Source organism: Acromyrmex echinatior, chromosome 13 (assembly GCF_024713525.1).
Source record: "Acromyrmex echinatior isolate Ae372 chromosome 13, ASM2471352v2, whole genome shotgun sequence".
Classification (NCBI taxonomy): Eukaryota; Metazoa; Arthropoda; class Insecta; order Hymenoptera; family Formicidae; genus Acromyrmex; species Acromyrmex echinatior.
Genome location: NC_141864.1, coordinates 1,771,489 through 1,798,553, shown reverse-complemented (window position 1 = coordinate 1,798,553; position 27,065 = coordinate 1,771,489). Strand labels below are relative to the sequence as shown.

The 27,065-nt window shown below is 30.4% G+C and overlaps 2 protein-coding genes across 3 annotated transcripts in view; one reads left to right on the top strand and one right to left on the bottom strand.

Moving 5' to 3' along the window:
• Positions 1-18,298, top strand: part of LOC105147669 (carbonic anhydrase 2) — a 29,886-nt gene extending 11,588 nt beyond the window's left edge. For both annotated transcript variants that reach the window (XM_011058841.2, XM_087412358.1), the window contains 4 exons: positions 13,240-13,395; positions 15,243-15,466; positions 15,546-15,779; positions 15,962-18,298. In XM_011058841.2, the coding sequence (XP_011057143.1) occupies positions 13,240-13,395; positions 15,243-15,466; positions 15,546-15,779; positions 15,962-16,153 (806 nt within the window). In that variant the 3' untranslated portion in view covers positions 16,154-18,298. The remainder of the gene's footprint in view (positions 1-13,239; positions 13,396-15,242; positions 15,467-15,545; positions 15,780-15,961) is intronic.
• A 5,698-nt stretch (positions 18,299-23,996) lies between these two features.
• LOC147907493 (uncharacterized) lies at positions 23,997-26,379 on the bottom strand. Its single transcript, XM_087412693.1, has 2 exons — positions 26,181-26,379; positions 23,997-26,101 (listed from the first exon to the last, which is right to left on the bottom strand). The coding sequence occupies exons 1-2, from the start codon at positions 26,377-26,379 to the stop codon at positions 24,783-24,785; spliced, it is 1,518 nt and encodes a 505-aa protein (XP_087268819.1). The 3' UTR covers positions 23,997-24,782.
• Positions 26,380-27,065: the final 686 nt, after the last annotated feature.

The following is a 27,065-nucleotide window of genomic DNA, read 5'->3' as shown; positions in this document are numbered from 1 at the left end:
ACCGTAGCTTGCCCACCTACGATGTTGATAAAAATAAGATCATTTGCATAAAATAAACGAATTTGCCAAAAAAGTGTTGCTCTGCCCCGTGGACCGAGGTATTAATCGTTAAAGTTGACGACTATTCAGATTATAAAATCTATTACATGTATTGATGTATAGAGAGATATGAGAACATGTATGTGAAATTAGAATAAATACTTTCTGCTTCAATTACACAAATTCTCTGCTTTAAAAACACATTCTCTGCTTTAAGAATACAAATTATAATATATAAGGTGTCCGGTGAGACTTCGGCCAAACGTTTTTTGTAGATAGAGCGGAAACTTAAAAAAGTTCTCTACCATTTTGCAATATTCGCCACGGTTAACGAGATATTATAATTACTAAAAATTGCAATTGAATTTTGATCTTCAATAATTTTTTGAGAAAAAATTCTCAGAATTTTATGAAAAGAAAATAAGCAATTTTATTCATCGCAGTTTTTTTGTAAAATTGATAGTATTTAAGTAAAAAATTATTGAAGACCAATATTCGGCAGTATTTTAGTAATTAATATCTCGTTAACCATTACGAAAATTGCAAAATGATATACATGTACATAACTTTTCGACTCAATTTAGACCGCTCTATCTACAAAAGATATTTGGCAGAAGTCTCACCGGACACCCTACATAAAAATAATTTTAATTTGTTCTTAAAGCAAAAAATTTGTATTTTTAAAACAGAGAATTTATGTTTTTAAAACAGAGAATTTATGAATTTATAAAGCAGAGACCGTAACTATCTATGCCATCGATGTGACAGATTTTCTAACCTAAACATTTATCAACTAATATTTTGGGCCGCAGGGAAGAGCGACAATTTTTTTTGTAAATCTGTTTATTTTGTGCAAAAACGCATCAAATGAGTTTAATTTTATCAACATCGGAGGTGATGAGACTAAATTCAACAATTACCTTTCAATAATAATAAAATAATAATAATAACAAAAGAGATTGAAAAATGCATGTCTATAAATTTTCTTTATATATTGTGATTTAACTTATTTCTGTATATCCTTTATGCTAAAAAAATCTGATGTGTTTTATCTTGTCTATCCTATATATATAACTCTTATAACATATATAAGATGTCTGGAAATAATCGCCAAATATTTCATGGACAGGTAGAAAGGACTGAACTAAGTCGAAAAGTCTTGTACCATTTTGTACGTTTCGCTAATAGTTAACGAGATATTAATCTTTAAAGAAAGTCGAATACGCGCACCCGCCCGGTCTACTACTGCGAAGTGTATACGCCTACCGATCGCTTGGCGCTCGATAGTTTAGTCCGCTCTACCTGCCCATGAAATATTGGCGATTATTTCCAGACACCCTGTACACACACACACACCCACACACCCACACACCCATCCATCCACCCATCTACACACACACACACACACACACACACACACACACACATATGTGAAGATACGCACCGAGCACACGGCGTGCGAGCCGCGAGGAACGGGGATGGCTTAGCAGGTGCGCGCTCCACTCTACCTACTCAAGACGGGTGGGACCATAAATTGTTGTCACTTTGTATATATATATATATATATATATATATATATATACAGAATTCCTTGGATCAAAACATATCGATGTCTGAGAGCCAATTTTGAATCAAATGAGCCGGTGCACCGTCCTGCTGAAAAACATATAGCCTTTCGGACGCCACAGTTTCCATCCACAACTTTACTATATCCATCAGAACGCGCAAATGCACTTCTTTTTTGACAGTTTCCTCTTTTTTAAAGAAATGTAGTGACATGACATCATCCTCACTGGACACCTAACACGTGAACATTGGCCGGAAATTTCGTTCTGACAATATCAGGGACATCCTCGAAATTGTAGGCAAACCATTGGTTATTCCTTCGGTTGATTTAGACATCAACAATAAAAATTTTTTCGTTAGAAAAGAACCTGATTCGTCCCGACGCTTCGTTTTTCAAAGAACACAATAGAAGTTTATAGCGAGCAACTCGGCTTGTCCTGGCAGCCTCAGAAAACATCTGTCGTATCTAATGTGTACGATTTGTATCGAAGGTCCTCCTCGACAATTCGACGCATTATTGACTCGCTTACATCAACAATTGATATTAATTTTTGCAATGATTGCCCTGGGTTAACCGAAATCAGCGCTTGAGCCCTTTCAACGATTGCGGGGTGCTTCCTCGCGATGCTTTCTTTCGAGTGTCTCTTCCTCGCTGACATACTGGAACCTTCGTTGAACTGTTCTAAAGCGATATATTTTGTCACAACGTCATAAACGATTGATCTCGGGTATCCAAAGAACTAAATTATTTCTGTTGCTGAGCGCCCAGCGCAAAGGCCTTTGATGATCGCTCTTCGATTATACTCCGCATTTGGTTTCAACATCGTGGCCATTTTGAAAATATGATTGTTTACTAGAAGCATCAGACTTTCTCACAGTGCGTATCGCCGATGTGAAAGCAGCCAATACGAAAGTGTGATGGCAGCTTACGCATGCGCATGAACATTCCTATATGAGAATAATTCTCACGACAGTACATCACTGTTTTCTCGGACGCCAACAACATCTCAGACGGAGGTACAATATAGCAGAAAATTTAAATTGAAATTTGTCCGGATTTTGGTGACGCAACCTGTATATATATACAGAATGTCCCGAAATTTTTTGTCAAGCGCTCTTGTATAGACAGAGCGGACTAAATTGAGTCGAAAAGTCCTTTACCATTTTGTAATTTTCACAATAGTTAACAAGGTATTAATTACTAGAAATCGCTGAACATTGGTTTTTAATAATTTCTTACTCAAATACTATGAACTTTAAAATAAAAAAACAGGAACAACAGCAAGAGATGGAAAAATTGATTATTTTCTTATAGGTTCTGAGAATTTTTCAGAATTTTTTAGAATTTTTTAATACCATGTTCTTACATATGAGTAAAAATAGTTGTCAATAAAAAAATGCAGTTTTAAAAAGTAAATAAAAAATTCTTAAAAAATTCTTAGAACTCGATAAAAAAAAATAAACAATTTTTGCTTTTTATCTGTAAATTTGATAGTACTCGAATAAAAAATTATTAAAGATGAATATTTGGCAATTTTTAGTTATTATAATAAAATCTTGTTAACTATTACGAAAATTGCAAAATTGTAAATGACTTTTCAACTCACCATCAGTTTAATCCAATCTACTTACGAAATATTTAATGGTTATTCTGGGACATCCTGTATATACATATATTGATACAAAATAGCGTTATTATAGAAAATTTATTCATGGTATCGAGAGTTAATTCGTGGTCAATCAGTATTTACATTTATCCTTTGTTCGAGATTAACTGTGATCATATATGCACAAATTAAGCAATTTGAAATTTAATTTTAAAACTAAAGAGAAAGTTATTTATATGCGTAATTCGTACGTATATATTAAAATCGATTCAATCTTACATTGATTTGGAAGGTACGAATATTTCGGTTATTTTAAGCCATCATCACCGAAACAAATTTTGTATACAGCATATACAAAATTTTTATATTTTTATATTATAAAAAACATATCTTGTTAAGTAGTTAACATATGTTGTTAAGTAGTTAGGTCATAATATCCAGTAGATCGTGTCTTTTAATTACATATTTGAAGAGATATTATATCAGTTATATATTACGTTAATTGAATTTTACTGCAATTGAGATAACCTCATTAGAAATATATTCAATTTCAATAATTAAATTAAACACAATGATGATTAATAAGTTCTCAATTATGATTGTCATTGCAACTAATAATTAGCATAGTAACTAACTGATATAACATTTCTTCAAATATGAAATTGAAAGAAAAACATGATTTACTGCATATTGCGATCTAATTACTTGATAACAAGATATTGATATTATGTATCAATGTACACAAAATTTGCTTCGTGGCTTGAAATAAGCCGAAACATTCACCTTTTAAATCAATGTAAAATTGAATAAATAGATTTTAAAATACACGCACAAATTACCGTACAGAAATAATTGTACTTTCATTTGCCCGTTATTCCATTATTATTGTTTAAATCTCGAGAGATTTAAACTGATATTACTATTAATTTTAAAGAAAAGTTTAACCACTTAATATTTGCAAAGGTAATTCCAAAATTAATATTATTGCTTACGTGATATATATTTAGAAAATAAAAATTTTTTTTTCATATTATTACAATCTGTTTTTAATATAACACCAAATATTTTAGCATTTTGTACATAATTTATCTTAGCACGTGTTTAAATAGTGTATACAACGAGAAATAGATGCTTAATAGATGCTTAACCTATTTTATAATTATAGATTCAATAAATGTTTACAATAACAGAAGCATGCTCCGATACTCTTGACATACTATTGTCATGGTCATGATCCTGAGTAACCTCGAACAAGTTTTAGCCGTTGCTCATCCTTTGTTAAAAAGTTATTTAAAAAGTTTTAAAAATAACGTTTTATTTCTACTATGCAGATACACATATACAGTATTAAATACTATTTTATACTTTCATTTACATTTAATGGGTATATATAACCTAATCCAATCATGGTTATACCATTAAACTTTCCGAATATTTGTATTTATGAAAAATGTTCCAATTCACCTACCCCCCCCCCTCCCTCCTGCTTGGAAGCCTATGACTCCTACACTAGCAACTTTCATTCCTCCTCCCCACCCTGCTTAGGAGCGCACGACTTCCATGCGAAGCGACTCTCTTTTTTGTTTTTAAAGCAATGACCTTGTGAAAACACTAATGTACTATTCGATATAATTACATCGTTTATTTGTTTTGATGGATATTTACAAATTTTGATTGCGCAGTTCTTCAAATTGTAAGCGTACAGTTGCTATTTCTCAATATGTTAGTACAAGTGATAGCATATATTGATTGTATTGATTGTATGCATCTTCACGAGTTTTTGCATTTAATATGTGATTTTAATAGTTTGAATATTTGATAGGATAAAATCACCTAATATGAGATATCTTTTTTTAAAGACTTATACTTTATTTAATTTACAACCTTAACTCCTATTTTCGTGTCAATTTTATGAGAAATATATTCAAGATTTACCATCTAAAGTTAGCGATCGATAGTAGTTATATTTTGTTATATGTGAAATTTTTTTATCGAAAGTACTGATTTTGCTTATCCAAAAAATGGATTCCTAATATGAGACAAGGGTTTTCTTGTATGAGGTGATATCTCATAATAGAAAACTAAGAAAAAAATAAAGATACGCTTTATACATGCTTTTACTATATTATATACAAGTAGGAACAAAGAATTTGAATGTAAATTATACATAATATTGGGAGTACAAATTAGTTCGGTCTGTTTTTTTGTGTTCAAAAATCCATTTATTTCAAAACAAAATTAATGAAAAATTAATTAAAGTATTGTCCATCGCTGGCTACTATTTTTTCCCATCTCTCAATTTTCGAATTCCATTTCGAAAAAATGACTCATCTTTGGAGGCGATCCAATTTTGAAGAAGTAAACCGGTGATTTGCCAAATCGTGCTGCATCCTTCGGAACAACCAGTAATCAGAAGAAGCAATGTCCGGAGAATACGGCGGTAAAATCCCATTTGAGCGTTTCCAAATATTTTTTTACGACTTTTGCGACATGAGGCCGAGCGTTGCCATGAAGAAAAATAATTTTATCATGTCTTTGCTCGTATTCCGGCCGTTTTTGTCGCAATGCACGGCTCAAACGAATCAATTGTAGCCGATACCGATCGCCCGTAATGGAATCACCAGGTTTCGCCAGCAGCTCATAGTAAACAACACCCTTTTGGTCCCACCAGATACAGAGCATGATCTTCAAACCATGAATGTTCGACTTTGGTGTTGATGTTGAGGTCGATGATAACGATTGACTGGGCTTAGCGTAATATTTTTTCTTCTTGGAGTTGTCGGAGAATATCCACTTCTCATCTCCAGTCAATCCGATACAAAAAATCTTTTCTTTGTCTTTGAATCAGCTGTTTGCAAGTGAAAAATCGCCTTTCAACGTCTCTCGGTTTCAGTTCATAAGGCACCCAATTTCCTTGTTTTTGAATTATTCCTATGGCTCTCAATCGTGCAGAAACGGCTTGTTGAGTTACTCCCAACGATTCTGCAAGTTCCTCTTGCGTTTGATTCTGATCTTCTTCGAGTAATACCTCTAATTCTTTGTCTTCGAATTTTTTTGGCTGTCCAGAGCTTGTCTTTAACGCTGAAATCTCCTTGAAACATCGAAACCATTCCCTACATGATTTATCAGTTGGAGCAGTGTCACCATAAACTTCGACAAGCATTCGATGGGCTTCAGCTGCACTTTTCTTCTAATTAAAGCAGAAAATTAGAACCTCCCGCAAATGTTGCTTGGTTAACACAAAATTCGACATTTCAAACACAGTAAAAAATCAAGGTTTTTGTATGAAACTCAAAGCGATATAAACTGAATATTATTAGCAGATGTCTAATCTCTCTGAAAACACCAAAATCAGCTGTCACTATGACCCATTCACAACAGCAGGAGCCATCTTTTGGAAAAAGGACCGAACTAATTTGTACTCTCAATAATTACATAATTTTTTTATGTGTAGGTGTATGTGAGTATGTGTGTATGTTTGTGTGAGTAATCTTAACAATAGAATCGTCATTTTTAACATTTCGTTCAATAATATGCTTTGAGATATTGAATCGTATTTAGATGCTCTCATATAATTAGGAATACCTTGAGTATCTCATATTATGACTTCCATGCCTTGCAGTTTCATGATCACTAAATCTAATCTTTACAGTTAAACAAATCATTATATCACGTGTTTTCCTATTACTTCGACCTTACTCTATCACTGTATACAGACTTTATTACTAAATATTTATTTATTATATAATAAAACAAGATTTGAAGAATAACTTCAATAATATTCGACAACATCCAATTTTAAAAATCTTTTTTCACAACTACTAAGCATGATCTAATAATGAGTTTTCTACTAAATATGTTTCACTCTATAAGTAACAAGTTTATAATAAAATCAACCACGTGCGCTTATTAGTTTAGCAGAAATCCCGCTATCTCATATTGGGAATCTATTCCATAATCGAAGACCTTATCCTAAGTAAAATGTCCTATTCCATCTCTCCTCCCTGTTTGGGGATGCACAACTCCTACGCGAAGCGACTCTCATCCCCGTCTTCCTCCCTCCCCCCTGCTTGCAGGCGAACGACTTTCAGCTGAAGTAACTTTTATCCCACCTTTCTGATGTTATATATAGTCGAAATAAGACGTTGTTTTTTCAAACTCTTTTTGTTAATAATTTTTTAACGAAGGGTAAGCGACAGCTAAAACTTATTGTAGATTATTCAGAGTTATGACCTTGACAACATATGTCAAGGTCAAGAGCATCAGAACTGTTTCCATTATTGTAAACATTTACCAGGTGTACAAGTATGAAATGCGGATTTAAAAAAAACACGTTAAATTCGGAAGAATAAAAAGTGGTTTATTCAAAGTATGCTCCATTGCTAGTTACACATTTTTCCCATCTTTCGGATAATTTGTGGATACCACGCCAGTAAAAATCTTCCCCTTTTGCCGCGAACCATTCATCGAGCCATTTTTTCACATCTTCGTACGAACCAAAGAGCTGCTCAGCAAGTGCGTGACCCATCGATGCAAACAAGTGGTAATCGGAAGGAGCCAAATCTGGTAAGTAAGTCGCATTGGCTACCACTTCCCAGCTGAGTGCTTCCAATGTGTCGCGAACCGGTTTTGCCGTATGTGATGGAACATTGTCATGGAGAAAAATGATCTTGTATTGCCTTTTTCGATATTTTGATCGTTTTTCGAGTAGCGAACGATTCAAATCGATCAATTATTGTTTGTAGCGTTTGGTATTAACCGCAGGCTTTAACATCTCATAATAGACCACACCCTTCTGGTCCTACCAAACACAGAGCATCGTCTTCCTGCTAAAGCAATTCGGTCTTGCGGTCGATGTGGATGGTGCGCCTAGGTCTACCCATGATTTTTTGCGCTTGGGATTCTTAAAATATATCCACTTTTCATCCCTAATAACGATACGATGCAAGAACGACTTTCTTTTGTTCGAAAGCAAAATCATTCGAGCAAAATTTCACATGTGTTTTTGCGCCTCTCCACCTGCTTCTCGTTCAACTCATGTGGTATCCATCTGCCGATCTTCTGAATCTTTCCTATCTCTCGTAGGCGATTGGAAACAGCTTGTTGACTAACGCTTAATTGCTCTGCGAGTTGTTTTTGTGTTTGTGAATCGTCTTCGTCCAACAATGCTTGCAATTCTACATCTTCGTACCTTTTTGACAGTTTTCCATATTCCTTGTCTGCAACATCGAAATCACCACTTTTGAAACGCCGAAACCATCGTTCATACTCTTGCGAGCATGTTCACCATAAGTTTCTTGAAGTAATCGGTATGATTCAGCAGCAGTTTTCTTCAAATGAAAACAAAAAATTAATGCTGTCCGCGAATGCTCTTTATTTGGCACAAATTTCGACATATTGAACACAGCAAAACAATATTATGCAAACACTTTTTCAATTTATCACTTATGCGCATTTGACACTTGTTGATGGCATAACAAAATGGCATATACGTCAAATCTTTATACTACACATTGCATTGGTGCACCATCTGTTGTCTCAAATCCGCATTTCATACTTGTACATATGGTACTATAGATATTATATATAGATACTATATGTAGATTCTATAGATAGATCTACTTAGTTCTGTTACAATTTTAACATTTTACTACAAATAAATTAAAGAAAGCAACACGATTTACTCGATGCAATTACCTATGTTAATACCTATAGATTTAATTTTTTTTGCAACATATATATTATTTTTTTATTCACTTTTATAATTTCTTTTCCAAATCACATATTTTAATTGCAATTTTATTTTTTAACAGATTTAGCTGTGAATAATAATATGAAAGCGCTTGTCTCCTTTTATTAAATAATAATAAACCAATTCTTTATTGGTTACAAATATTTTAATATAAGAATATACTATAATACTTTAATATACTTTAATACTATAGTTACGATTTTAATTATAATCATATAAAAATTCTAAAATTTTCTAATTATATATGATGCTCGTAACTTATTTTAATATTGTTTTCTGTATGGAAAGGAACTATTGAGAACTATTGTGTATTATTCAGATGTCTATAGTTATTTCAATTTATATAGTTATTTGAACAGTAACTATTTTTTTTCTCTTGCGACTATGTAATTGAATAGTAATTAAATAGCAGAGTTGTTATGTTTTAAACAAAAGGTTTAAAACGGCTTATTTAAAACATGTTTAAAACACTTTCGTTTTAAACAATTTTAAACTATTTTTAATTAAATCTGTTAAAAAATAAAATTGCAATTAAAATATGTGATTTGGAAAAGAAATTATAAAAGTGAATAAAAAAATAATATATATGTTGCAAAAAAATTATTTATTTATTTATATGTAAATATATTACTACTAGTACTATTACAGGCTATAAACATATAAATAATAAAATAAAATTCGTTAAATCTTTTAACGGAATATAAACTACATTCAGTAGTAGTTTTTTTCTACTAATAGCTGTAAACATAAAAACTTTTAAAAAAGATCAGATTATACAGTCTCAGTTTCAATATTCAATATTCATGTTCAATTACATCAGTTTTTTTGTTCAATGCCTTCAAAATTGTTTTTAATTTTGAAGCTTTTTCTGTGCCTAACTTGTTTCTTAGTTTTGTGATGCATTAACCCAAAAACTGAAAACAGCCTTTTTATACCAGCAGAAGAAGCAACTGTTATGGAGTTGTGTTGCCAAATCGAATGTAATAACATTGATATTATTTTTGATATTATTTTTGATATTATTTTTTAGCGCAAGCCATCATGTTATTGGCTTAACATTTAATAGCTTCCTCAGAAAAAAGATAAATTTTGAACGGAGTTTTTGCTCGGTAGAGAAGATATAACGTCAGGCATGGCTGCAGAATGATATAAACCAGTACCCTTGATTTATCAATCCGTACACTTTGGAAAAGTATTTAGTGACGCTCACACAAGAAACATATTAGCAGTATAAAAAATAATAATAATAATAAATAAATAAAAATAACTAATTCTTTCAATTATTTATTATTTTTTATGGCAAAGGTTCAAATATTCACACAATATTTTTTGTTTATTTAAGCAACAAAAAAAACATTAAAAAAACATGTTTTTCTCTTGTTTAAAGCATGTTTTTTTGTTGCTTAAAAAACACAAAATAAAACTGAAAATATTATTCTAAATAAAAAAACCAATATTTTTCCTTTAAAATAAAAAAACATATTTTTTTAACAATCCTGTTAAATAGTAATTACGATTATCAGCAAATAATTCTGAAAAGTAACTATTCGCGACTACGTAACTGAACAGTAATTAAATTATACTATTGGCGAATAGTTCTGAAATGTAAGTATTTGCGACTACGTAATTGAACAAAATGGACGCATGTAATATTGGCCTTATTCATTACCAAGTTAATATCAATCTTTATGCATAAAATTTAACACTTTACATTTATTTGTTTGTACAAATATTTTAAATAACGAAATATTTTAAAATAGATTTCTTAAATAATTTAAATAATGAGAAATAATGAAAAAAATGGAATTACTGATTAAGTTATAGGGTACTAATAAAAAATAACCGTTTATATAACTGTTTAAATAATTAGTTATTTTGAAGTAACAGTAACTATTTTAACCGTTAATGAAAAATAACCGTTTAGCTCTCATCCTTAACTAAAATTTTTTTTAAATAACAAAAAAACAATAAAATATCACTATCCAGGATATTTGCGAACTGTAAGTAATATCACCTAGTACTTCTAAATTTTCACGAAAATCGCTAAGATGTTAGTTTCTACTTGTACTTACTATTTGCTCCAATAATAAATTATTCATCATTCTAATCCGTAATAATGAATGATAAATTCCTGTAGTTACTATTCGTCCCAATAGTACTTATAAGTAATACTAATTGTAACTGTCACTCATCAATCTGAATGAAATTATGCACACTTGTTTAACATTGAAAAATATTAAATCCGTGTTTATATATTTTTCCCCAAAATTAATTGTAAGGATTGAAACCATCCCTCAACCACCTCCAAGAATGGATTTTAGATGAATATTTTCGATATTTATTAGTTCAGAATTTACTGGCACAAAGTTTATACATTTATTGGAGCCGTGATGCTTCATTAAATTCTGTTTTTCGTTTTATTTTTGCTATTCTTTCAAGATAGCATCATGAAAAAAATCAATTTTATCTCCAAATGATCTTGATATTTGATTTCCAAGATCAAGGTAAGAACATCATTACATAGTTCTTTATCAACTCTACAACTTTCATCAGAAACATACTTCGTTGCCACTTATATGCTCGAAGTATTTCTCATGGCGAGATAATACACTTTTGGAGATGATTGAGGGATAATTTCAACTCTTAAAATTAATTTTGGGAAAAAATAGAAAAACACGTGTTCAATATTTTCCAATTAAACAAGTGAGCACAATTTCCAGATTAGTGAGTGACAGTTGAATAGTGTTACTTGTTAGTAATAGTGAATAGTAAATGGATAAATAGTTATTATTCGCTCCACAGTAGTTAATAATACCCCATAATACTAAATGACATTACATACCTAGTTCTTCGAATAGTTCTGAATAATTATATTTCACAATAGTTTTCAATAGCTCCTTGAAACTATTAAGAACTATTGAGAAATATAACTATTCAGAACTATTCAAAGAACTATATATGAATATCATGTAGTATTATGGGACCTTATTATTCACAACTATTGAAGCGAATAGTAACTATTTACGCATTCACTGTTTGTTACTGTTAGAATATACATGTATATAAGTAGTTTACTATTAAAGTGAATAGTAATTACAGGCATTTATCATTTGTTATATTACAATAATGAAGGTAAATGCTTGTAGTTACTATTCGCTTGAGTAGTAAACTATTTGTATTTCCAATAATAATAAATGATAATGTCTCATAATACATTGCCAATATAAATAATTTTCTGAATAGTTCTGAATAATTATTTTTCAATAATTCTCAATTATTTCTTTCCATACGAGTCAACAAAAAATATTTAAAAAATATTTTTTTAAGAATAAAAATTTTTAAAAATTTTTAAATTGTTTTTAAAGTTTTATACAATTTATTATATAAAAATATATATTTTTTGTAATAGTACTTCAGAGGATCTTAAAGTCATCTGTATTATTGATTAAACCATATAATTTTTAAGTAATAAATATATTAAGTTAAGAAAGTATTTGGACTCCTTATAATTTTATAAAAAAATTTAAATTGCAAAAAATTTAAATTATTATTCTCTCTAAATTATTATTTAATAGATAATATATTTTTGTTATTATTTGTGTACCATCTATTATATAATATAATAATTTAGAGAGAATTTTTACGCACCACTTACAGCGTTGATTCCATATTAGCCCCTTTTGCAATTTAATTTTTTATATAATCTTTATTCATCTCTTACTGATTTGAAAATCCCTTTCCAGGATTAAAGTATACGCATTTATACGTGTTTCTGAGGTGGAGTCTATATTGAGAATGACAAAATATTTCGGAGTCCTTTTTTATCATTTCTTACAATTAGTTCTAATGTGGTGCTCCAAAATTGTCACGTCACGACAATATTTGCTTCATATAAAAGCTGTGCAATCTATTACTGTGCAATCTATTTACAAAATAATTATAATAGTTCACAGACTAGTAGTTTGCATGAAGAAACAGCGTGGAGTTCTGAAAATTGGACTTAGACGTCTAATTAAAACGTGATTGTTATATGAAAATTTATGTGTATGTGTGATATGCGTGAGTGAGATATTGATGATAGTGTCAATGATACATAAATCTCATTATTCTGTTCATATCGTCTGTGTGTAAGTGCTATTTACAATATGACTAATCATTTTTAGGATTCTTTTAAAGTACAATAAAATTTAATATTTATAATACAAATTTTAAATTTTGTTGTACTTTAAAATGATTGAAACTACTGTCTACTGAAGTTTATAAATAATTATGTAGGACCAGAAAATTGGCCAGGAATATGTATGACAGGAAAGAAGCAATCGCCAATAGACATCGTGACGGAAGATGCTATAAGAGTTGATCTCGGTGCTCTTAAATTCCATCGATATGACTTCGCTTTTCCTAGTACGATGATTAACACTGGACATTCCGGTAAATAAATAGGATGTAATACATTTTACTGTTTAATGTTTTGGTTGTACATTTTTTAACAAAACTTTACCAATTATATTACCAATTATAAGTTTTAATAAATATAAATTAATAGAGAGTAAAAAAGTGTATCCCTAAGAATCTAACATTGGATGTTTGTGTGTTCTTTTTATTTTTATTATATATAAGTTATGAACGTTTCACCTGAATGTTCTGAGTCATCATCTTCAGTACAGAGTGTTTCCTGTAAAGAATACATAGTTGCTTATTTAAAAAATTATTCATTTTGCATACATGTTTTTTTGATGCAACTATGTGTTTTCTTTATATCAATTAATTCATCTCATTATTCTGTTCATAAAATTAAGATAGGATTATCAAAAAATTAATAGTATACGAATTATTTAACATTTTATATTAATATGTGTCGGCTATAATATAGAATAAAATATAAAATATCTTGTAAACTATTGTTTTTTTGATATCTCTATCTTAATACTTTTATATACAAAATAATTAGAGGAATCATATTGTGTAAAAAAATCATACAATTTCATTTTAAAAAGTGAAAGTGTCTTTGAAGTTTCAAAAGATATGTCTTTGAGCAAAATTTTAATAAAAAATTATGGGACTAAGCTCCAATGATCTTAATCTTGACATATGTTATCAAGGTCATGATCCTGAGTGACCTTCAATAGGTTCTAGCCATCGCTCGTTATTTGTTAAAAAGTTATTAACAATCAAAGTTGATAATTTTATTTGCGTGAAAAGTCGGACTCTAAACAGAGGGGAATCGACTAAGAAAGGGATTTTCCACGCGAAGCGAGGTTTATCTCATCTCCCCTCTGCCCAAGGACGCGCGACTTTCCACACGAAACGAGATCCACCCTTCCCCACCTGATTAAAATTATGCGGCTCTAGGCAGTGGGAAATATATCTCTTATAGAATGGACCTTTCTTTACTTGAAAAGTCGTACTTCTCTAAGCAGAGAGGCGGCAGGGGGGATGGAACTTATTCCATGTGAAAAGTTGTATGCCTCTGTGACTTTCACAATGTTTTAACCGCCGTTCGTTATTCATTAAAAAGTTATGAACAATCAAAGTTAATTATTATCTTTGAACAGTTATATAATAAACTTATACATTGATTTATATACTGTATAATATAATTTATACTAACAATGAGTAAAGTTCAAATTATAAAATTAAACACATATTTATATGTGTTATATGTTAAATTTATTTGTTTATAATTTTTTAACGAATAACGAGCGTCGGCTAAAACTTATTGGAGGTTATTTATGATCAATATATGTCAAGGTTATTGGAGTTCGATCCCCTATAATCAGTATTTTTACCAACAACGAAGATATTATAAATGATCTAGCTACTGAAAATACACTGTATATAAATGTTCATCCATTAATAATAGTCACAAGTTATCGCATGTAGTCGCATAAATAGTGTAGCAAGATTGTTAATGAATCGCATTTATCACGTCGCAGATGTTAAAATCACGTCAATCATATCAAATGAATCAATAAATACAAATTGTTGTCAAATGATAAAGACATAATGAAATTTCGTGGAAGTACAATTTTAAATTCGTGTTAATTTATAATTTTATAATAAATATGTCGTCAATTTTGTACGATGTGATAATTACAGAATAACATTTGACAACCTTATGAAATTGAGGATAACAAAGAAATCAAAATTTTATCAAAAGTTTTTAATATAACATATTGAATCGAAGCAAGTACAAGAGCCTGCAAAGTATTATTCTGCGAAAGAAATTATATTTTTTTTTGTACTTTCAATATCTTTCGATTGAAATTTTTTCTTAGTGCAAATACTATTTCATGGTGTACCACTTCATCTCAGTGGCGGAAGTCTATCATCAATGTTTATTTTGGAGCAAATGCACTTTCATTGGAATGCAGAGCATACTGTGGACGGTTTACGTGATCCACTAGAGTTGCATCTAGTGCATTACGACATAAAGTATACAAATTTTAGCGTAGCCTTGCAACATGAATACGGGATTGCTGTAGTTGCCGTTCTATTTGAGGTGATAATGTGTTATTAATTTTAGTATTGCTTTTTTTTTAAATTATATATGGACATAACAACGTAATATTTTGTTATAGTTGAGCAGTGATGATAATCCAGATCTGTCGCCCATTGTAGATGCAACGAAGTTGGTATCAAATTGGGTGGGACATAATATGATACACATAAGGAATAAGTTGATACCTTTATTGTTCTTACCAAAGGATCATACTACGTATTACAATTACGAAGGATCTTTAACTACACCCGCATGCCAGGAAGATGTATTGTGGTTTGTTATGACTGAGAAGCTTAAAGTGTCGGAAACGCAGGTAACTTGAATGTAAAAATAAATAGAACGTTTAGTTTTGTGAGATTATTAATTCTTTTATTTTTGTATAATAAATTATAAGTTAATTATTTTCTTAAAATTCTTTTGGATTAAAAATAACAATAATAATTATATTTAATAATAATTACATTACTATATTAATATTATTTAATCTATTTCTAGATGGACGTATTTAGACAAATGGATGGCAGTAATGGTACACTGAAATTCAATTACAGACCAATTCAAAAGCTCGGCGACAGAAGAGTGTATCATCGTCTAGAGGGATATATTAACACGTCGTCGAATATTACCTGGAGTGTCTCTACAGTTCTTATCATTCTTCTAGTCAGATTTTTAGACGAGAACTTTTAATACAAAATAAAAATAAGCGCCAAATCAGACTTTATGTTATAACGCGTACAACGTGATATGACAACTGTTACATGTGATATAATTTATTGCACTGCTTTGGAAAACAAGATGTGCATTTAGGAGGGTCGTTTGAAAAGTTTTGAGTCTCAACATGAAGATGACATTATTCGTCAAAACCATTTTGGTATTACAATCGTACATGTTTTGCAAGATATCTGTGAAAATTGTAGTCATTTTGGACGCTCATTTGTTATTTGGGAGTCATTTGTGCCAGTCAATGTCAGTGTTCTTATAAAAAATGGAAAAAATTGAATAAATTAAAATATCGACAATCACCATATATAACAAAAACTTACGAATTGTGATTCAAATTAATTAATTACTCATCGTATCACCAGATCTGATAACCAATGACTTTTTCCTGTTTATTAGACTCAAAGTTGGGAGGACATAGATTTTCATCAAACAAAATAGTGACATCGACTGGCACAAATGACTCTCAAATAACAACTGAGCATCTAAAATAGCTACAATTTTCACAGGTATCTTGCAAAACATGTACGATTGTACCAAAATGGTTTTGACGAGTAATGCCATCTTCATGTTGAGGCTCAAAATTTTTCAAATGACCCTTGTATTATGACAAATGTTATACACTTGTATAAATGCATTATTTGGAAAGTAATGTGTTTTACAGAAACGTTGAGAATTGTAGGATTATTATCAACGTTGATATATAAAAAGATAAGAGTTTTACAAATAATAAAGGATTTCTTATAAACTCCTTCTAAATTCTATTGAGATATTGGATAAGATTTTCTATTATTAATTATTTGATTGTTAATTTTTATGTATGAAAAATTCTTTTCATATAAACAGTTTTTGTGATACAACACAAATATATATATTGCTATATATATTGCAGTATATATTGCTATATAATATCTATTATTTAATATTTATGTTGTGTCTAATTCGATATTAATAGTGATTGAAAATTGTCGATTTGTGAGCACAGACTAAAACGCATAACAAAATAGCGCATTTTTATGAAAATATGTTCCTATTTTTATGTATATAGAAATATAAATTATGTTAAAATTAATTCTATAATATTATACATATATTATATTAATTTATGTAGCTTTATTTACCACTAACAGACTTTTAGCTAAACATGAAACAGATTAAAACATCTCTTTAATTAAACTTCAATTCGTATTTATTTTGTCATTTTCTTACAAAATAACTTTAAATTAATGAAATATTACTGAAAATAAATTTTTAGATTTGATTTGTAATGTTTCTTATGTTTGATACGTTTCTTATTTTTAGCGTTAAAGATAAAAATATTAATAATTAATATAAAATCTAATTAGAAACAGAATTATTTTGAAAATTTTTTAAATTTTAATAACGTTTTTGGGATTCTTTCATCAAAATATGATCAGGGTACATATTATGGAATTATTTGAAATGAATTTATTCAATTATTCCCTAGATATCTATTGTATTTTCTAGGAACAACAGAATATAATTCCGATTGGATTTCATTCCGACTTGTTCCATGATAGGTGCTTTATAGGCACAATAGTGTCTCGGCGCTAAAACAAGCGCAGCGACAAGATAATGCGAGACCGATCGCCACTTTACGTGAGTCGGCGAGTTGCATGAAATTTAGATTATATCGAATCTTAATAATGGCTGCATCAATTTCTATGTATGTTTAATCGATTGTATAATACTCGGATCTTTCACTCAGATTGTATAATAAAAATATGTACTCTTATTTTCTTCTCTATATGACCTACAAGCGGAGATTTGCGACGCAAAGTTCGGATTTAAAACTTTTTTATAATAAGATACGTCGTCGCCATTATTATTGTCAATTCTAAAAATGTACTGTTGCAGCTTCTGGCACAAGAACGCAGTGTATTGTTTCTGGCATAAGAGGCACTGATCAATAAGCGATAGGTTCATTTACGTCGCATGCTCCAATATGCTTCAATATACTGCTATTATAATTCCTACGAGAACATTGGAATGAGTAGGAGCTATGATAAGAACATATTGAAGCATTTTTTTTAAGCAAGTGAAATGATCTTGAGTTCATGTCGTATTGTACAAATTACGGAGAAAGGAAAAGAGCATTATGAGTAATAAGTTTCTCTTATGTAATTCGTATTAATCCAATAAATATAATGATATATTAAACGTTCATTAAACGTAAAGTAGTTTAAAAATGATAAGAATGAAAATGATATAGGAGATAATGTTCTAATTTTTACTATATTTATGCAATCGTATAATATCGTAACAATGATATCCGTTTTTATTATGTTTGCATAATACAATAGATTTCATATTGGTTAAAAATCATTATAAGAAAGGAATGGTTTAATTTTAGGGATGTGTCCGGTGAATACACTAATATTCGAATAAATGAATAAAATGTGAATGAAAACTTATTCGAATACACTTCTTTTTTATTCATTAAGAAACAAATAAATACTTTTTCATTCCATTTGAATGAATATTTTTTTTAATATGATTACAAATATTTTCGTTTTGTATTCACTTTTATTCTGTATTATTTGTACATAGCTTACAAGCCTGCAAGAGAAAACAAAAATCTATAATAACAATGGCTACGATTATATCGTGCGCTTAGTCCACAATTTATATAATGAGCGTCCTTGTTTAATCTATAGGTTAAACAAAGATATTTTTGATGGAAATAAATAATATATTTCAGAATTTAATGTCCATAATGAACGACGCGCCAAGATATCTTATAAAATGTTTATAACATTACTGTGATGTAATCGGAATATGTATGACACTCTATCAAATACATATATATAAATAAAAAATGTATTGTTTTCTAAAATATTTTTCAAAAATTTTTAGTTCCCTTCAAAATTTGAATATTATAATGACAAAAATAAATAAAATTTTATTTTTTTTTACTTAAGTTATCAAAGTGCCGGTTATAGTTAAGGGACGATTGCTTATTGGAATTTTCTTTTTCAGTTTATATTTTGTTTGAAAGAATATGAATACTTGTTAAATATTCATAGTTTTTTGTGAATAAATATTTTTTGAAAACCCAAAATTTTGAATGAATATATGATTACATCTTTTTACGAGAAAATTTTGAACAAATACAATTTGGAGCTCAATTACAAATTTTTGTATTCGGGCATACTAGGTATATCTACATTTATATATACATATTTATATAACCGAAAAAACTGTTTGAAAACATACATGATTTATAAAAGAGATCTTATTTGTAAACGTTTATAAAATACTATTGTACAAATGGTATAATTTACGTCTTTAAAATGTCAATAAATGATTATACAAATAATTTACACCACACGTTTTTATAACTAAAAAATATTATATTAATAAACATATTTTATTATTTATATTTAATCTATATTAAATTAAATAGACATATATTTTCAACGTTCATAATAATTAGACATATTTCCTTTTTTATAAACATATCAAGATATCGCGTTATGTAACTATTCGTAATATATTGTAGAATAAAAGCAGGGAATATGGAAAAGCGTTTTTTTAAATTAACATTGCGATATAAAGACATTAAATTTACACAGAACTGTTGAGGTAATATGTTAGTTACAATATCCAATAAATGACAGTCGCAGAAATTTAAGTCCAATATCAATTAACAAAAAAATAAAAAGTATGAAAATGGGTGACAACGAAGTTAGCATTGCATTTTATTAATATTCAAAAAATAATGATTGTTCCGGTAGCACTTTTTTTGTTCTACTTTCTTAGTTCCAAAAATAATAAAATGTTCTGCATTTTCAATATCAAAAAATCAAAGATAAAGAAATACCGTGCTGATTTCATATTCCAGCATGGCATAATTTCTTTTAAAGTTCCAGATGCCATCGGATATTACGACATCTGTTAAGTATTCACGTTTCTTTCAAGCTAGATTGATTATTATATGATGTTTCAAGACAAAATTCCAACAATCAGTAATTTTTACACAAGTTGGAATATTCGAACTCCACGTGTCGATCCGATAATTTTGACAATAGTTCTGACATGTTCCGCTTGAGTTCTATACAAATAAATTATTATCAAAATTATTATCGTTCCGCTTTATAAACATTTTTCAAACAATTTTAGTTATCGCTACTAATACGTCTCTTAGCGGAAATGTGTCGTGCTCATTATTTTCAGCACTTTTGGATAGTTTTCAGTTGTTCTGATCAAGTTCTATACGAATAAATTATTATCAAGGGTTGCTTCGCCTTATAAAAATTTCTTAAATAATTTTAACTATCGCTATATTTAACTATAGCACTTGCTGATTATTTTCAACACTTCTGGCAATAATTCTGAGTAGAAGTCCGCTCGACTTCTACGCATCTGAATCATTTCGAATGTTCTTTTGCCATATAAAAATTTATTAAGCAATGTACGAATGATTCAGTTGTGTACTGATAATTATATCAAAATATTGTAAATTTTATAAATTAATTTTATAAATTTTATAAATCACTTTGAATATCAGAACAATTACAATATGAATCATAAAATGAATTTAATGTTTTATTTTTAAGTTGAGTTTTATATTGTTGTACAGTTCATCACACAGGTTTTCCTATGTTTATGTTTAGGCTTCAAACGTCGAGCCCATCACGATCATTGCGCTTTTTTTTCTAACTAATTCTATAATATTAAATATTTTATGAAAAATAATATTAGCATTCAGAGAGGTAAAGGTTTTTTATTTTTGAAATAAATTAATATGTTATGTACTTTAAAAGTAATTAGTTGAAGTTAAAGATTAGTTAATTTTTTTTTTTCATTTACTTCTTCTTCTTCTTTTTCGGTGGCACTGCAGCTCATATCGAGTCAGGGCCTCTCTCAGTCTTCTTCTCTAATTGTTTTTTCTATGTCCTCCAGTTTTCACCTTCAGCAGTTTTCATGCATCCGTCGAGATCTTCCCATCTTGTCCTGGGTTTTCTTCCTCTAGGTCGTTGCCCTAATAGTTTTGCTTCCATTAACTTTCTTAGTATACTTGTGTCATTCACGATATACGTGACCAGCTCATCATAGTCACATAAACTTTATATGCGTAGACAGATTGAGTTTTGCATTCTTAATACACTCATGAATGTATTCTCTATATATCATTTTCCTGGACTGGGCTATATATTCTTCTTAATATTTTCGTTTTGAAAGTATCTAGGGCATTCTCAATTTTTCATGTCATAGTCCAGGCTTCTGAACCATACGTGATAACAATGCGTATTAATATTTTGTATAACATTACCTTTGTCTTCTTATGGGTGTCTCTTGATCTCATTACTTATTAAAAAAGAAATACGCCTTATTTGCCGCTTTAAGTCTCTTTCTCACATCCTCCTCCTCGTCATTTTCCGTCCAGCAAATGAGAATGGATTAAAATGAATTGAAATGGATTCAGATTTTCAGAAATATTGATTCACAAATGTTAAAATGAATGCTTTTCAATCCTGAATGCATTTTTATTCATTTATAGAAATTGCATATCTCTATGCCTTTCAATCTAAAAATAATATTAGCTTTTTCTGCATTTTTGTGCATTGTGAATACTGTTCAATTCAAAATTTTGAATAGGAAATGCAGTTTTTCAATCCAATTGCATTCAATTGAATCCAATTGAATCCAATTAAATCTAAAAAAAAGTATTTGCTATTTAAAATATGCATTTGGAAAGAAAAAAATTTTAATCCATTCTCGTTTGCTGGGCGATGTTCCCAGGGCGAATGGATCCCAGGTATCTGAACTCTTTGACATTTTCAAAATTGTAATTGTACATTGTTATGTTTGTTAGGTTTTGGTTGTTAGCTCTTACTGGCTATCTGCTTTGAATTAGGATTTTAGTTTTATCTTTATTTATTTATAATCCTACGTCTTTCACTGCTTTTTCTAGTTTTACAAACATTTCTTTCGAGTATACCGGTGATCTGGCTAGACAATTTATATCATTCGCATGTGCCGCTAATTGTTTCGATTTATAGAGTAAATTACTATTAACATCCATTTCTATCTCTTTTATACTCCCTCCAGTGCCAGATTGAACAATATCGGTGCAAGGCTATCCTCTGCTTGAATCCCTTATCAACCTGAAACTCTGTTCCAAGTTCTCCTTGGATCCTAACTGTACTTCTTGTATTGCACATCGATGTCTAACTAATTTTTGTGAGATACCAAATTTTAGCCAGTCTGTCTTATACAGGGATTCTCTATCAATGCTATCATATGCTTGTCTGAAAAGACAAATAGTTGATTTAAATACGTTGACGTTGAATTTTCATCATTTTTGCAATACCTGTTTAACTGTATATAGCTGATCCATCGTTGATTTATTGGTGCGAAAGCCAGCCTAGTATCCTCCAATAATCCTTTCAGCGCAAAGTTCTAGACGGTTCTTGATCACTGTTGTGACTATCCTATATGCTGTATTCAGAGATGCTGTAAAGAGATACCTCTATGTATAATATTCTTGAGCTTCCATGGGTGCTTTCTATATAAAAATTATGCGTTTCGCGGATTTCCTCCGTTTCCAGATCCATTCTTGGAATGCCAACGTTTCGTCAAATCAAGGCAAGGAGCATCCTGATACTGAGTGATAGTATCACTGTTCTCGCTTTGATGAAGTGAACTGCAAGGTTCACGAAACGTTGGCATTCCAAGAATTTGGACATGAAAGAAACCTGCGAAATGCATATTCTTTACCTTTATGTATAGTTTTTGCAGTCATCTCCTTTCTTGTAGTTCGATTCGATGTCAATATCATTATCATCTCTGATTGGGTACGCACTTCTTGGATCATTTTGTAGGACTTTAGTTTGCATGCGTATAATGTAATCATTCATGAATTTTCTTTTTGTCTTTTGGCAGATCTTTTTTACGTTTCTTCTGGCTGTCTTGTATTCTTTTTCCTTATTTCTTGTTGGCCGTTCTAAATTGTCAGTTTTCTTAACTCGTTTCTTCTATCTATTCCCTCTTTGCACTCCTCATCATGCCAGTTGTTCTTCTTAAATGGACATTCATATCTCAGTTATTCCTCCACAGTTTGCTTTATAGCTTCCCTTATAGTTTTCCAACCTTTGACATCTGCTCCCGCTATTTATGTGTTGGTTTAGTTTTTTACCTAGCCTGATTTTGTATTCCTCCCATATCGCCTCCATCTTCCAGTTTTTCCACATCAAATTTCTTTGGTAGATGTTCGGTGTGGTGGTAGATATTTGGCATCGGAATCTAGCCGATCCATGATCAGACTCACAATTTATTCCTTGATAGGATCTTACTTAAATGATGAAACTTCTCTTTTGTCAATTATCATATGATCGATTTGATTGTGGGTCTTCCCATTTGGTGATCTCCATGTGTTTTTGTGTATGTCTTTTCTGGGGAAGCATTATTGAGATTATCACCATGTTCCCACTTGTTGCGAAATCTATCATGCGTGTACCATTATCGACTCCTCATGTAAACTCTCTTTTTCTATGACTGATCGATGTACTGTTTTTGTCCAATTTCGCGTTTAAATCTCCCACCCTGTTTAAAGACGTTGATAGAGAATGATTAAAAACGGTAGGATTTCTATCAGTTTGTATCGTTTTTTATAAGCTCTATCGTCAAGGCTCGCTAGCATTAGATATGAATCCTACCGTATTTTATCGGATATTATATATAATAATTTAAAATAAGTAAAAGTAAAAAGGGCTACGAGCCTAAAACATAAATTGACAAACTGTATGAGTAGTTAAAAAAGTTTTTTTGAAATAAAACTATGTCATAAATTAAAAACGTAAAATATAATTTGACAATCAGAAGGTGAACAAACGTTTCGATCCTAGTTGGATCATTTTCAATGTGACAAATAAATTAGTGTGACAAAGTAAAATTAACAACGGTAATTAACAATAGAGTTATAACGTAGATAAAAAACATAAAAGATCAAGTAAAATTCGCATTCGGACGCAAATTAACTATAAAACTCGCTCCAAATTGAGAGGAAATCAAATAAACGATTATAGTTGACAAAAATGTGCTCCTCCGAACCGTATGTGTGTATAAGGACGAACATGTTTCTGTTAGCAAGTATAAATTGTAATAATAAATTAACGGTAGAAGTAAATAAAAATAAAAATAATAAGAACAATAAGAAAAGTACGAATCGAGTCGCAAACAGTAAAAAGGAAAGTACAAATAAGTCGTAAATAATAAGTCAAATTTAAAGAAAAAGACAAAAATTATCTTTGATATTATAAGACAAGCACATAAGAAAAAAGAGTAAAATCGCCAACATGCATTGCAAATGTATGATAAGTTTAGAACAAATAAATTCACAATAAATACCTTATGTGTGTGTCGAAATGATGTATTATAGATTAGGCAATGCGAATGGAATCGAAATTGATCGTCTCTCTAAGAAGCTAAGATATAAAGTACGACATATAAAGACAAGAAGGTTGAAATAGAAAACTAGAAAGGGAAGGGGGAAAAAATAATAAGAAGGAAAGAATAAAGTGGAAGGGAGAGAAAGTAGGGAGAGAAGAGAAGGATGAGGAAGGGAAAGCAATCAAGAGGGAGAAAGAGACTGGATGATCTGTGAATAAGTATCGGGTAAAGATTCGGTATCGTTTTGTCTATTAAGGCCTTGTTTCTGTCTTTTAATGTGAATCATTTCAGATACCAATCTCTTATTGTAAGAAGATTCACAGTCCAAAATTCTCACATCGTTCCATTTGAAATTATGATCAAAATTGATTCGATGATCAGTTATGACAGTAGGAGAACCTGTATTCTTTTTGATGTCAGAGATATGTTCGTGTAGTCTCGTGCTCAATTTTCTCTTTGTCTGACCAACATAACTCGCCTCACAATCATCACATGAGATCTTGTAGACAACATTCTGACTGGATAGGAGGCTAAGTTCGTCTTTTCCTCTCTTTATGAAGCTTTTTAACGTGTTGGGAATAGAAAAGGCCAATTTACAATGAAACATACTAGAGATTGGAAGGAAACTTTCGGAAATGGATTTAACATAAGGAATCGTAAAATATTTGTCTTTATTGCGTGAACAGTGTGTAGTATCTTTGTTGTATTTATGAAACTTTAATCTGCGTTCTATTGTAGAGAAAATAAAGGGAAGAGGATAACAGTTATTTAAGAAAATATGGATAGCATCTATCAAATTTTTTTGTTGGAATCGTGGATGTGATAATAAGATGATTTTGTCAATAAAACTGATGATGGTGCCTTTTTTATGGCACAGAGGATGATTTGAGTGGAAATTAAGGAACCTTTCAGAAAATGTCTTTTTATGGTAAATGTCAAATATAATTTTTTGGTTATCTATAATCAGTATTGTATCGAGAAAACTCAATCTGCCATTTGCACCAACCTCCAAGGTGAATTGTAATCTCGTATGTAAGGAATTGAAAATGTTCAAAGTGTCATTGACAATGTCAGATGGAAACGCGAGCAAAATATCATCAACATATCTAAAATAGAACAAGGGTTGTGTTGACAGTTTTTCTAGTGCTACTTTTTCTAAATCCTGCATTACAATATCCGCGATTATTGAAGATAAAGGTGAGCCCATTGGAGTGCCGAATACCTGTCTGTAAGTTTTATTGTTAAAAGTAAAAAAGGTAGAATTTAAAATGAATCTGACAGCAATAATGAACTCATTTTTTGATATGCTTGTCTTCGTCGAGATGTAATCCCATCTCCTGTCGATGTTATTTACTGCTAGTTCAACAGGAATGTTAGTAAAAAGGGATATTACATCCAACGAAGCCAAAACATAATTAGAATCAAACACAGATCCATTTAACTGCTCAACTAAATGGAAAACTATCTTTAATATAGCTGGGAGCTTTTGGAATACTGTCACTGATTATATTGTGTAAAAAAAGTGAAAAGTTATATAATGGACTGTTTATACAAGAAACAATAACTCTCAATGGGTAACCTTCTTTATGTATCTTAGTTAAGCCGTAAGCTCTAGGTGTAACACCATCAGAAGTAAGCAGTCTACGGTATGTCAACTCGTCGATAAATTGATCCCGCTTCCATCTCACTAAAAAAGCGCGTAAGTCTCGCGTTAATTTCTTACTAGGATCTTTATCCACTAAGGCGTAGGTACTCGTGTCCGAGAGAATCTCCTCCATCCTCGAAACGTAGGAGTCTTTGTTTAGAGCAACAGTGACGTTACCCTTATCGGCGTTAGTAATTAGTATATTGGGGTGGTCATTGATAAACCTCTTTGTAGTGCGCAACCAGTTCAAAATTAATTTGTCGGTGGATGTAGGAGAAGGAAAATTATTTTGGAATCTATTAAGGATTGGAAGGGAATTATGTCTGACAGAATTAATAATGTTATTCGGACGACCAGTGATATTACTTTCTATATATTCCGCCGCATCTATATAAGTTTTCCAAATCCAATGGAATTTTGTTACACAACAATACTTGTTACAAAAGACTCGAAAGGATACAACTTAGCAATGTAAAGGCAATCATGCGATTGGTTGAGGGACGCTTACTGCCATTTGCACTCAACTAGAAATAACATCTTTTTACTTTACAATACAATTTTTCATAACTTACCATTCCTTGTATCTGGTCAATTTTTTAAATATTTAGATAAAATTAACAGTTTCCATTTTTCTAAACAAATGTTTAAAATAAATAAAAAAATTAATTGGCTAGGACAGAAAAAATTAAAATCATTAAACTCAAAAATTAAACCTATTTCTTATAACGTTACCAAAGACATTAATTATCCTCCCCCCCCCCCTTATCCATAGTGTTCAACTTGTTGTTGATGGGCGATCGTACAATGAACAATCCATTT

Coding starts and splice junctions, on each gene's coding strand:
- LOC147907493 (XM_087412693.1), bottom strand. CDS start 26,379: ATGGAGGAGATTCTCTCGGACACGAGTACCTACGCCTTAGTGGATAAA. Junction 26,102..26,180: donor AACTAAGATACATAAAGAAG/GTTACCCATTGA, acceptor CAATATAATCAG/TGACAGTATTCCAAAAGCTC.